The sequence below is a fragment of the Anastrepha obliqua genome, chromosome 5 (assembly GCF_027943255.1).
Source record: "Anastrepha obliqua isolate idAnaObli1 chromosome 5, idAnaObli1_1.0, whole genome shotgun sequence".
Taxonomy (NCBI): Eukaryota; Metazoa; Arthropoda; class Insecta; order Diptera; family Tephritidae; genus Anastrepha; species Anastrepha obliqua.
The window spans coordinates 40,229,643-40,242,448 of record NC_072896.1 but is presented as its reverse complement, the minus strand read 5'-3'; the positions used below and the strand labels follow the sequence as shown (position 1 = coordinate 40,242,448).

The following is a 12,806-nucleotide window of genomic DNA, read 5'->3' as shown; positions in this document are numbered from 1 at the left end:
TTGTTACATGTATCTGGATATAAAATTTTATTTAAGGTTGATGTCACAGCCGCTACGCCACACTTTTTCCACTCATGAAAATGAGAACGTATGACAGTTCTGTTATTCGATGTAAATACTTAGGCGCACAAAAGCAGTTGAATGGATATGTAGTTAGATATGTACATATGTGTGTATGCATGTGGGGATTAAAAATATGTTTATAGGACACTAATTAGTTGGGATGAATTAATCAATTTTTAATGCCTTAGAATAGATTTTAATAATTACATACACTTACTAGTAAATTTGCAGATTTATCAGAAATGGACGTGAGAATTGATATATACTTTTTTATCAGAGCAACCACCTAAATATGATATGAATATTAAAAATTTTACTTATTTATCTATTTATTTTTGCTTTCATATTTTCTAATTACGGTACACCTCTGTGTGTTGGCTAGAGCCAGACAAAGCGCCACGTGTTTTATATGTAAATTGTGGCAATGTTGTAAAAGGGCTAGTGCCCTACTACATACCTATTTTGCGTACGTTTTCAAACTGAGAAGAGTAGACAAATGCACCGAGGGCGTTGTAAATAATTGTGCAAAGTAAATGTGATCAAAGATAATATAATATTATTGGAAATTTCTGCTAAGGATTTGTTGAAAATTAGTGCAGCGGTATGTAACAAGCTCCATATAATTGTGTCATACATACATATGTATATATAAAGGAATAGAAAGCAATACAAATGATTTGTAGGGAATTATTAATATCTCATGCTGAGCAAAGCTCTGCGCATTTAGTAATTGCTGTTCCTTCTAGGCATCGTACAAACATGTATACATGTATCCTGGCAGAGTATAAAACGATGGGAGTGTGTGAGACTACCTTTCGGTAGATCTCTCCATTTGTGGAAAAACATCAGGGTGTTTTGTTGCCGACTAGAAAGACTTTAACTTTACTTTACTTCCTGTAAGAACAAAGACGGCGATCTGGTGACTGACATCCAGAGCATACTTAAATTATGGAGGGAACACTTTTCGAACCTGTTAAATAATTATAGCTGATGCCGATACCCCAATCGTCGACGACGGAATTGTCGTTCCGCTACCCGACCAAGACGAGATGAAAACAGCGATAACGCGTCTAAAGAACAAAAAAGTCGCGGGCGCCAACTGACTGCCGAGCTATTCAAACATGGCGGCGAGGAGCTGGTAAGGTGCATGCATCAGCTCCTATGCAAAATATGGTCGGATGAAAGCATGCCTACCGATTGGAATTTAAGTGTGCTCTGCCCAATCCATAAGAAGGGCGATCCTACAATCCGTGCCAATTACCGCGGGATTAGTCTTCTAAATATCGCCTATAAGGTTCTAGCGAACGTATTGTGTGAAAGGCTGAAGCCCACCGTCAACCAACTGATTGGACCTTATCAGTGTGGCTTTAGACCTGGACAGTCTACCATCGACTAAGTATTCACAATACGCCAAATCTTGAAAAATGCTCATGAAAGGAAAATCGACACACACCATCTTTTCGTCGACTTTAAAGCTGCATTCGAAAGTACGAAAAGGAGTTATCTGTATGCCGCAATCTCTGAATTTGGTATCTCCGCAAAACTAATACGGCTATGCAAGATGACGTTGCTCAACACCAGCAGCGCCGTCAGAATTAGGAAGGACCTTTCCGAGCCCAATGTGCCTGTCGTGCTTGGAGGAGGTGGATATCACTGAGCACTTTCTCTGTGCATGTCCTGCCTTTGCTATAGCACGGCTACGAGATTGGGTTCCGATGCCGTGAGAATGAGTAATATTCGTTCTCTAAAACTGAAGGATATTTACAGGTTTGCCAACGAATCTGGAAAATTCTCACAGGACTAACTATTTCTATCTCTGTCACTATTCCTTCCTATCTCTTTCTCTGATACTTTTCTCCTTCCCTCCTTGACTATCTACTCTCTTTCCAAAGCTCTAAATACAATGGGCTTTTTAGCCTGAGTGTTTTAAGAAGCACCAAATCTCCTGGTGCTCTTTGGCTCAACTTGGAACTTCAACAACTTAATAACTTAATTAGCACACTGGGCCTAGTAACCGGTGCTATTTTTAATAGGCATATCAGAGTAATTTTCGTTTATTTTATTTTCAAACAGGAAATTTTCGATCATCGTTTACAAACAGAAGATTAACTCTTCACTTTTAGTTAAGTTTAGTTTGACTGTTGTTCTTATATAATATGTATTTAAACTGAAACTGTAGGTCCCTCCATTTGTGGAACAACATAAAGACGCACACCATAAATAGGAGGAGGAGCTCGGCGAAACACCCAAAAAGGGTGTACGCGTCAATTATATATATATATACATATATATACAATATATATGTATTTTAAAATTAAATACCCATTTTGTCTCTCAACTTCTTTAAGCTATAAGATGTCTTGATCGAAATTTTCCACTTCCTTAATTAAGTTCTTCCGGTTATTTCCCTCAACCCAAAATAGCACCAATTTGCATTAAGTGTTACATAGCATTGTGAAACAGGCTCGTCGCATTGCAGCTACTCATGTAAAAAAACCAAAAACAACACTTGAAGCTTGTCGGCAAAATATTTGCATTTAACGATGTACTAATGACGATTAAAATGACGCGAGTCACGCCAACGCCGTTTGCTAAGAAAGCCAAGAAAATTTATTATTCTTGTAAAGCAACATGTAACATGCAACATGCCACGTTTAGAGCAACGAGCTGGAGCATTTCGAGCAAAGGTGTGACTAACAACATTTTGCCACTTCCTGCTGTTAGTGGGACGACTGAAAAGCGCAACCGAAGCGATTTAGCTCAGCGATTAGCCAATTTGTATATTTCCGCCACAAAAAGTGCAAGAATAAGGTCGAAACCTTTATTTGTTGAAGAAAAATGAACAATAAATCAACTCTTTATGAAGGAAAAACATTTTTTTCATTGTGTAGTTTCTTCAGCTAAATACGATTTGTATGCCTAATGGACGGTTTCTTGTTTTTTTGTTTTTTAATATACTTGGTTCTATTTATTTTTATTTACTCGTTTCTTTTTAGATGCCAGCGCGGCACAAGATACCGGCGAACCCGGGAACGATTGGAATCATATACGAACTCAAAACAGTGCCAATGGACGGATCGGTACGGGAAACATGGTCGCCATAGACATGCCAAATGCTGGAAAAATAAAATTCGATCCGCCCAAAGTGCCAGTGATATTTGTTTTAGGCGGCCCAGGTAGTGGAAAGGTGACACACTGTGACACATTTATGCAGGAGCGCCGTGGTGTGACACATATAAATATGATGGATTTGTTGCAGCAGTATGCAATGGGAAACGGTAAGTAAAGCGAATGCTTAAACAAAATTTCCTCATCCCACCGATTTTGTTCGTTCGTCTCATTTATTCGCTCATAGATATGCAAGACTTCTCGCAACTATCCTCAAAAACCGTCACTGAGGTGCTCATGCTGGAAATGAAAATGGCTCCAGCTGCCAAAGCGTACCTAATTTCGGGATTTCCACGCTCAATGCGCGACGTGGTCGAATATTCGGAAAAGGTAATGTAAACAAATGTAATCAGCTGTTGCTTATGTCTTTACATTTTTAATTACTCACTTCTTGGATTTCTAAATATTTCTGTATAGCCTATATGAACTAATCTCTGCCTTTGTTCTCATAAGCACACAAATATTTATTACGTACACAGCTTCCAATCCAAAAATGATCACACCAATTATCGCACTCTATCATTACCCCACAACACTAGAAAAATACATAGTATGTGAGTACATACTTGTATAGTGAAATCATCTGGCGAACTTCTAGTTCACAAAAAAAGTGATGACAAAGCAGTGATGTCCTACCGGGGTCGATAGTCCCTCGGGTGTATAATTTTTGTATATAGCGGAGCTAGCACTTGGTTGGACAGCTGGGTACTTTTGTACCCAATTCTCTCCATGTGAGACTTTTTTCAATAAAACCACTTAATTGCTAAATTTAAAACGCTTTCAATCCGTATGAGTCCTTTTGTCTACTTGATATTTTTTTTGCTTGATATATAAGTACAACAGTTAAAGCGATTCAAAAATCCTTCGAAAACAATATTTAAGAACGGAACAAAATCATAAAAAATAGTCAAATCATAAAAAATGCATACATTAATATAATATTTTGTTAAAAATCCTTTTTGATTTATTTCTGCTGCACAGCGCCTTTCTTGTTCTTCTTGATTGGCGCGATAACCGCTTACGCGTTTATGGGCGAGTTAAACAAAGCGCGTCAGTCATTTCTTTCATGCTAACGGCGCCAGTTGACACACCCAGTGAAGCCAAGTCCTTCTCCTCTGAGCTCTCCAACGCAGACGAGGTCTTCCTCTTTCTCTGCTACCACCAGCTGGTACTGCGAATACTTTTAGAGGAGGAACATTTGTATCCATTCCGACGACATGACCCAACCAAAGAAACCGCTGGATCTTTATTCGCTGCGCTACTCGCCGTCCCTAACATACAAAGGGCCAAAAGTTTCCCGCAGGATCTTTATTAGCGTATTGGTTTTGTTCGTCGAGAGAGGACTTTACCACTCAATTGCCAACTTAGTCCAAGGGCCTTTGTATGGACATTATTAAAGCTCTTAAACGTTCAACAGGAATAGATTCCATGCTACCTGATCTTTTCAAATAACTGAGCCAATTTTGTGATATTTTGCGTCCTGAGCGCATTTCTCACGTCGTTTCAAAGATGGGCATCTTCAAGTGCGCAATTCAGAACAGTGATCACATTGTCTTCGAAAAACTATTTTTCCATACGAGAAGTATGATTCGGGTTATTGTCTTGGAGAAATTCCAAAATCACCAGTAAACTCTCTTCCGCATAAGGTAGCTTTACATTTTGAAGTATCTCAACATACTTGCCTTCCATGTCTGACATACTTGGCATCCATATTACCTTAACTTCATACGAAGAATTGGAGCCACACCGTTCCGGATCCATTATTGAGCCTCCCCTTGTTTTATGATTGGTGAGACGATCTTGGGGCACATTTTGGCCGCCGCACGTACATAGTACCGTCTGCGCTAACTCTATTTATTTTCATTTCATCGCTGAATAAAATATAACGCCACTGGATTTTGAGTTGCGATACTCTTACAAATGGCTTCTTCCGTGCCAAACGACCTGAAGCCCTGATAGACTTTTCCAGGTGAACAAAACTGTTTCGATGTATGACAGCAGCATTCTTCCTGGGATTCTGTTTTGGCAATCTAGCGATCATGTTGTCAGTCTCGTTAGTAGTATTTCGCGCTTTGGTTTTTCTGGGAATGTTTTTTGCTGTTTTATACTCAAACAAATATTTCAAACCATCGTTTTTGAATCGTTTAATTGTGTTGAAATAACACTGTAGGATAATCCGGTCTTCTGCAACTCTATGATTGCTTTTCGGAGAGCTGGGTGCAATTTTATCTCTTTCGACACTAGAGAATCGTTTCAACAAATACTCTCGCTACTTTAATTTTTACTTACTTACCAGTTACAATATAAAACAGAAAATAATTCACCAAATTGTGAACGTAATCCAAATCGTGTTTTTAGGTATATTTCTCACAAAAATAGCAGTGCTTCTACTAAAACTCAAAAATTTCATGTGAACGCTTCAAGAGAAATAGATAAATGAATGCATTTCAATGAATGTGATCACAGCAAATACTTAATAGCAGGCTTCAATAAGTGCCCGTGTTAGAAATGAAGGCACCATTAAAAAAAAATTTTTTTTTTTTCAATATAGGCCCCTTGCATAAAGATACACTTCTCCAGATGCTCCGGCTATTTTTTTAACCCCTTCAAAAATAGGATTTGTCAGACTCTCCAAAATGCGCCTCCGCCTCGGAGATAACTTCCTCGTTTGAAATAATTTTTTTCTCGCGAGCCATTTTTTCGGATAAATGTGTTGGCGCATTATCGGGGTGAAACGGCTCCCTCTTTTTCGCCTAATGCGGTCGTTTCTCCTTCAACTTTTTTGCAAGCGGTCCAAGAACTCACTGTAGTATTGCTTAGTTATCGTTCTTACTTTTTCTAGAAAACCTTGCAGATGACGCCGTTCGCACCCCAAAAAATTGTCGCCATGACCTTTTCGGCCTATGGAGTTGTCTTCGCCTTCTTTGGAGCAGATTCACCGGGACAAATACATTGTTTTGATTGTGGCTTAGTTTCTGATGTGTAATGATGAGTCCAGGTTCCATCAACGGAGACAACTCGACGCAAAAATTCAAAATGCTCCAAATACTGCTGCGAAGTTAACAGCCGCATCCGCTTTTTGTCCACCGTGATGGTGGCCGACAAATTTTTCATCGCCAACTTATTATGTAAAATATTAATTGCCATTCCAGTCGACCCACCTATGGCCTCCGTTGCTTCGCGCACTTTCGTTCGTCGATCAGCAAGAATCATGTCATGGACTTTTTGAATGAACTGGGTAACCACGTCTGCCGGGCGTTCTGGTCGCTCGTCAACAAAATTGGATGTTTGCCCACGTTTAAATTCGTTGGCCAACCAATATCTAACTGTGATCATAGATTGTGAAGCGTCCCCATAGTCAGCATCTAACATTGCTTTTATCTCCTCGCATTTTTTCCTATCCAAAAACAAAAAGGGAATACCAAACGGTACTGCTCTTTTTCCATCTGAGCAAAAATCACGAAACAGGTCTAACTCGAATAGATGCCAAATCCAAACTAACCAATAAATCAGCCAGGAAGTTGTTTTGCCGTCGTTTGATAGATAGCAGCACACGATGCTAACACCAACTGCCCTCAGGAACCCCCTCTGTCATCAAACACTGTTACTTATTGTGGCTGCCAACGCTTATATGGTTGCCAACGCATCGTTCTTAAGTATTTTCCAACGGCTGTTACATATTTAATTAGTATTGCGCTAGACTAGTCTAGGCCTCAAAGCACAGTTATAATCAAGAGACGTAATCAAATAATTTATTAATGCAAAGTTAAATTAATCATATCCATTTACGGTGCAAAAACTGCTGGCAATGACATTTACATGTGGGCGTATGGTATACCATATTTTACCATCAGAGACATTACTCAGGCTTCTAACTCCAGCTTCTTTTCCGTTCCGAATCGCTACTATCACTTTTTTATAAATACTGCTATACACTTCACTTTAGTACAAAAACGACACACATACACAAGTGCATACGTACATACAGGTCAAACACAAGTAGTACCAAATTTACAATTTTTACAGATTCAAGTCGTGAATGGCGTGATTTTGATATCCTGGCGTCAATCGGTTCTGCAAAAGCAAATTGATTATGGCGCAAAATTAGGTCATGTCGTACTCTCCTTAGCCAAAATGGAATTAGAGAATTTCTTTAAAAATGTGATGCCTGTAGCAGACTACTTCGATCAAAGTGATATGTTAATAGCTGTAAGTAATAACTGATAAATAAATAAGCCCAGTTGGAATGCGATAAGTCGAGTAACGGTTGAACAAATAAGAATTACTATAGACATACGATGCATTAATTAGAGAGAAAGAAATGGCGATTTTGAATAAAAGAAATAGTAATTACTTTTTTTTATTTTTATATTTATTTTATTGTAATAATTTAGAGAGAATTTTGATTAAAAAAAATAGTTTTTTTTATTTTATTGCAATCTCTTTTAAATTTAAGCATTAAGCAATTTACATATAATATATAACTTGGGTTATTGAGGCGATATTGGGGGGAAGTCCAAGTTCACCTAAAGAATTTGCTCATCATATGCTCTTGATAGAAATAACTTACCCAACATGAAGTGAGAGCTGTGACATTTTGAGGCTGATTTCATTTTTTTTTGTTTCATATGGTTTGAAGAGGTATACCGCGCGATGTGTAAAAGGTGATATATAGGAAAGTTTTCCAAAACAACACACGTAAAATTCAGAAAAATGCATGAAATTTTTATTTAAATCGATAGTACAGTCCATATAATTTAATGTTTGAAGATTATTTCATGCAAATGTTGACCGCGACTGCGCTTCAAATGATTCATCCGCTTAGTCCAATTTTGGCATACTCTTTCCAATTTTCGGCCCGTATCTCACATATAAATGCTTTAAAGTTGTCTTCCAATGCGTTAATTGAAGCAGGCTTGTCTGAATAGACATGAGCTTTAACATAGCCCTACAAAAAATAATCTAAAGGCGTTATATCGCACGATCTGGGTGGCCAATTGACAGGTCCCGAATGTGAAATAAAATGTTCACCGAACTCGCCTCTCAACAAGTCCATTGTTACGCGTGCTGTGTGGCATGTGGCACCGTCTTGCTGAAACCACATGTCATGCAAGTCAAGCTCTTGCATTTTTGGCAAAAAAAAGTTGGATATCATTTCACGGTACAGCTCACTATTGACAGTTACGTTACGATTCGCAGCATCTTTGAAGAAGTACGGTCCAATGATACCTCCAGCCCATAAACCGCACCAAACTGTGACCTTTTCTGGATACATTGGAAGCTCTTAGAAATTCTTCTGGCTGATCTTCACTCCAAAATCGACAATTCTGCTTATTTACGTACCCATTGATCCAAAAATGAGCTTCGTCGCTAAACACAATTTTTCGACTTTAAACTTTCTTAGCAGAATATGCATTTTTATAATAAAATTCAATGATTTGCAAGCGTTGTTCGTTTGTAAGACGATTCATGGTTAAATTATAGATCAAACTGAAGATTTTTGACAGCGAAACAAAACATGAGACGTGCGTCAGCTGTTTAAACCAACTGTTTAAAAAGATAATAGCTACATAGTCAGCCGTTTGGTTGAATTATGGTCCTGGAAAGCGTTCACTGAATCGTTTTATCTCTGTCCGTACTAAAAGTATCATCGTTTTTTTTTTTTTGGGTACTAGCTCATTGCTAATATCAATCCGAGTCTCCGAAGGTTATTAGCGGTATCTTTGCCTGGAACCGCTCTCTCTCTCTCCGTTCCCCATAACTGTATGCCGTAAGTCCAAATGGGTTTAATTACGCCTTTGTACAGAAGAGGTTTGTTTTCTAGAGACAGCACTAAGTTTCTTCCCATAAGCCAATGTGAATAAGTAAATTTAAGAACGAGCTACGTTAGGCGTCTGTCCAGGTGCATACCCAAATATAGTATTTCACGTTATCCGCTTGCGGAAGGTGCTGATCGCATAAGGTGGCGGTAGCACATGTTTCTTGTTTCAGTGTGAAGGTAAATTACGGGGACTTTGTTGGATTAACCTGTATACGCCATTTCTCTATAGTTTTTAATGTTTTCTTGTAGAAAATGTGTCGAGAATACTACTGTAGATATAATGGCGGTATGGTCAGCGTAAGTTGCAGTCTCAACCATTCTTGAGAGTGTTAGATCCCCAATAAATATTGGGTCAAGGTCCAAAAACAAGGGCTTCCTTGTGGGACACCTCCAGAGATCGGGGCTAAATCCGTGATTTCGTCTCCTAGTTTGATTCTGAACTACCTGTTATTGAGGTAGGGGGTTAAAGAAACTGTGCGGCACTGTTCTTTTTCTATTTATACAGTAAACCGAGGTGCCAAACTTTATCGAATACCTGTGAAACACCGAAGAAAGCCGCAGTAGAAAATTTTCTTTCTAAAGCTTTGCGGTTAGTGTTATAGACTCGGTGAACTTGTTCCGTTGTTGCGTGCTCTTTGCGGAAGCCAAATTGATGATGGAATATTAATTGCTTTTCTATTAGTATTGACGATTTATCATACTCGATTCTTTTTAAAAACTTTTGATAAGATTGGGAGAAGACTAATCAGTCTGGTGGCTTACTAGGGATGGAGATTTGGATAATTTCAGCGCTTTTTAATTACTATGGAACATAACTGGTTCACAAAATGGCATTGAAGAGCTACGTGATGTATTTTAAGCCTGCGTACGGGAGTTCTTTTAGGACTTTCCCGGTTAGGAGGTCGTATGCTGGGACCTGTTTGCATTGATGACCATAATGATTTTTGTGATTTCTGATATTTTTCTAAGTACAATCGGGAGAGACATTTGGTGAGGTGCGTCAAGATACTCAAATATGTCGATTTCGTCTGTTGGCGATGTGTATAGATGCGGAGTAAATACTGATGTAAGATGTTTTGCTAAAGCTGTAGCTTTGTGATGGTCTGTTTTGAGTCAGCCGCTCAACTACCTCTTAGTGGAGGAACTCTTGTTGTCGGACGAGCGAAGTTTTTCGTTGCCTTCCATAGGGAGTAATCACTATATTTGTTTCCACACCGTCCAGACAGGTATTTTGAACTTCGCGCATAAATTTCGACTTATCGATTTCTGACTGCTGCTGACTACGCACAAATCCCTTCTTTCATTTAAATACTCATGGCAATATTCAATATTCCATATTCTTTTAAATTTCTAGGTAAATGGTGAGCGGGCGCCAGCCGAAGTGTACAAAGACTTTCGTACTGCTGTACTCGACATACTGAGCACGCTTGAAAATCAAGAGGCCATGCTGAATGGAGTTACAGGTATGGGCAGAGGGATAAATGATATACCCGGCAGTATTGTTAGCGTAGACACCGCACCTAGTCAAGCCGCGAATATTGCAGACATTTCAAATGCCAACGCCAACAACAAAACTGTATTTGCTGCCAACACCAACCACAACAACAATAGAAGCCATTACAACAACAATATGGGCGATCAGAGCATAGCGAATGCAATGGGCGCACACATTGCTTCAGGTGTCACTGCTGCTGCTGCGACTGCAGGAATTACAGATGCTGAAGTCATCACCTCACAACCTGCATTGACGACAACCAATAATGCCGCGACGAGTATGGACCACAATTTGGACAATATACCGCCAGTAATTTGGGTCATCGGTGGACCAGGTAGCAATAAAGCGAGGCTGTGCATGAAGGCTGTGGGTTTGAATCCTGGTTGGGGGCACATAAGGTGAGGCCAAGCCATGTTGAATGCTTAGTAAATAAGTTTTTCAAAGATTACACTTTATTGTAGCATGGGACGACTTTTGCGTGCCATAACCGACTCGGCACCACGTGCCAATACTGAAAACTATACCGTCAAAGAGTCACTTTCCGCTGGCGAAATGGTGCCGGAGAAGGCGATTAGCAACATACTCGATGTGAATATACGGCAAATGATGGATCGTAAAGGCATACTGATCGATGGTTATCCACGAAATTTGCAGCAAATTAAACATTTTGAAAATAAGGTGAAGTTTTCCCATTTTCGAAAGAAATCATTAAAAACTATTTTCTATACACTCCATCTCCAGTACAAACAGCGACCTCCCATTGTGCTGCTGGACTGTTCAAAACTGCAGTTGGGCCGTGGACGGGTCGATGATACTGTCTCCTCGTTTCGGCGTCGGCTAGAACTTTTCCGAGAGCAAACCTTGCCAATGCTGAAAACTATGGATAAAGATAATCGCCTGCAAATTGTGAGTAAAACAACAATAAGTTCTTTAGAGCTAAGCATTTATAATCACAAACGTTCCTCAACCACTGCAATAGGTCGATGGCGATACAGACAGCCCGTCAGTGCAGCGCGAATTCGAAAAAATCATACGCCAGCACATACAAAATATACAAGGTGATGGAACTCGACCAGCAAGCAATATGATTGATGCTGGCATGATGACCAATCATGTGAATCGTGATCAAACCGATGCCATTTTACATGATCTGGAAAATAATGTTCCGGGTGCAGTGCCAACTATAAGTCATCATGTTTCGCTCATGAATGGCCATTTGAAGAATCGAAATAACAGTGCAGCAAATAACTTAAACAGTAATCAACCGACAATGAACGGCGATATACGCGTATCGGGAATGACCGGTAGTATGGATTTTAGACACATGCTCGAGGAGGCTGAGAGATACCCCGTAGACTCGTATATGTAAAAAGGGGGCAGGAGTATGCAGTAACAGAAAAACATAAAGCTAAAAGAAATGTATTTAAGTGCATAAATTCCTCTAAGTATATCTACTTATATTTCCGTTGTTGTGTTAAACATTTTGAGAGTCCAATTATTCCGAAAATTCTGTTACATGCGCTACCGAAACCTTTCAGTCGTTTGGCTTGTTACTATTAGCCTTCATCAGAGTTTCATGTATCGAAAACTTTCGAAAACTGCTCCAGAAAAATGTGTGATTCCCTTTCACGGTCCCTTTAATTTAAATTTATTTTAAAGTTACCCGGTGTACAAATATAATTGATACTGAACTTCAGAAGCGGGTAGCTCCAAAACGAGCTGTTTAAAGGCTTCAACAACCTACAGACGTTGAAACACATTGACTGCGCATTTTATTTTTGACATACTTGTGATACGTGAGAGATCGCATTGTCTTGGTGATCGCATTCGTCTTCGGTGTTTGGTTTTCCTTAATACTGCGAAAACTTCTGGCAAACAACTGGTTGTGTATCACTCAGAATTGACTAGTTTAAGTTTCTCTAGTGTTGCAGTCACGACAAGATCAGATGCTTTGAGGTACTTCTTCCGCGAACAACTTTTGTTGTATTGAGCTCATCACGGAACACCCATATTATCGATTGTTATTTTGTTTCCGACTCATATGCACAGACCCAAGATTATTTACATAGTAGGATATAACAGACATGATTTGCATCATCGCGGCTAAATTTCTTCAATATTTCTTTGCATCAATCGGCACTAGTCCTTTTTTGGCCAATTGCCAAATTATATGGAAGAGAAAATCTTCTTGACGAGCAAATGTTAATGCAATATTGAATGTATGCTGATCTCACTAATGTTCAACAAATACCTCTATCT

The 12,806-nt window shown here is 39.2% G+C and overlaps 1 protein-coding gene across 1 annotated transcript in view; it reads left to right on the top strand.

Moving 5' to 3' along the window:
• Positions 1-11,916, top strand: part of LOC129248072 (adenylate kinase isoenzyme 5) — a 37,209-nt gene extending 25,293 nt beyond the window's left edge. Inside the window, exons 2-8 of the mRNA XM_054887505.1 lie at positions 3,060-3,341; positions 3,419-3,561; positions 7,258-7,440; positions 10,407-10,945; positions 11,009-11,225; positions 11,289-11,453; positions 11,527-11,916. Of these exons, the coding sequence (XP_054743480.1) occupies positions 3,060-3,341; positions 3,419-3,561; positions 7,258-7,440; positions 10,407-10,945; positions 11,009-11,225; positions 11,289-11,453; positions 11,527-11,916 (1,919 nt within the window). The remainder of the gene's footprint in view (positions 1-3,059; positions 3,342-3,418; positions 3,562-7,257; positions 7,441-10,406; positions 10,946-11,008; positions 11,226-11,288; positions 11,454-11,526) is intronic.
• Positions 11,917-12,806: the final 890 nt, after the last annotated feature.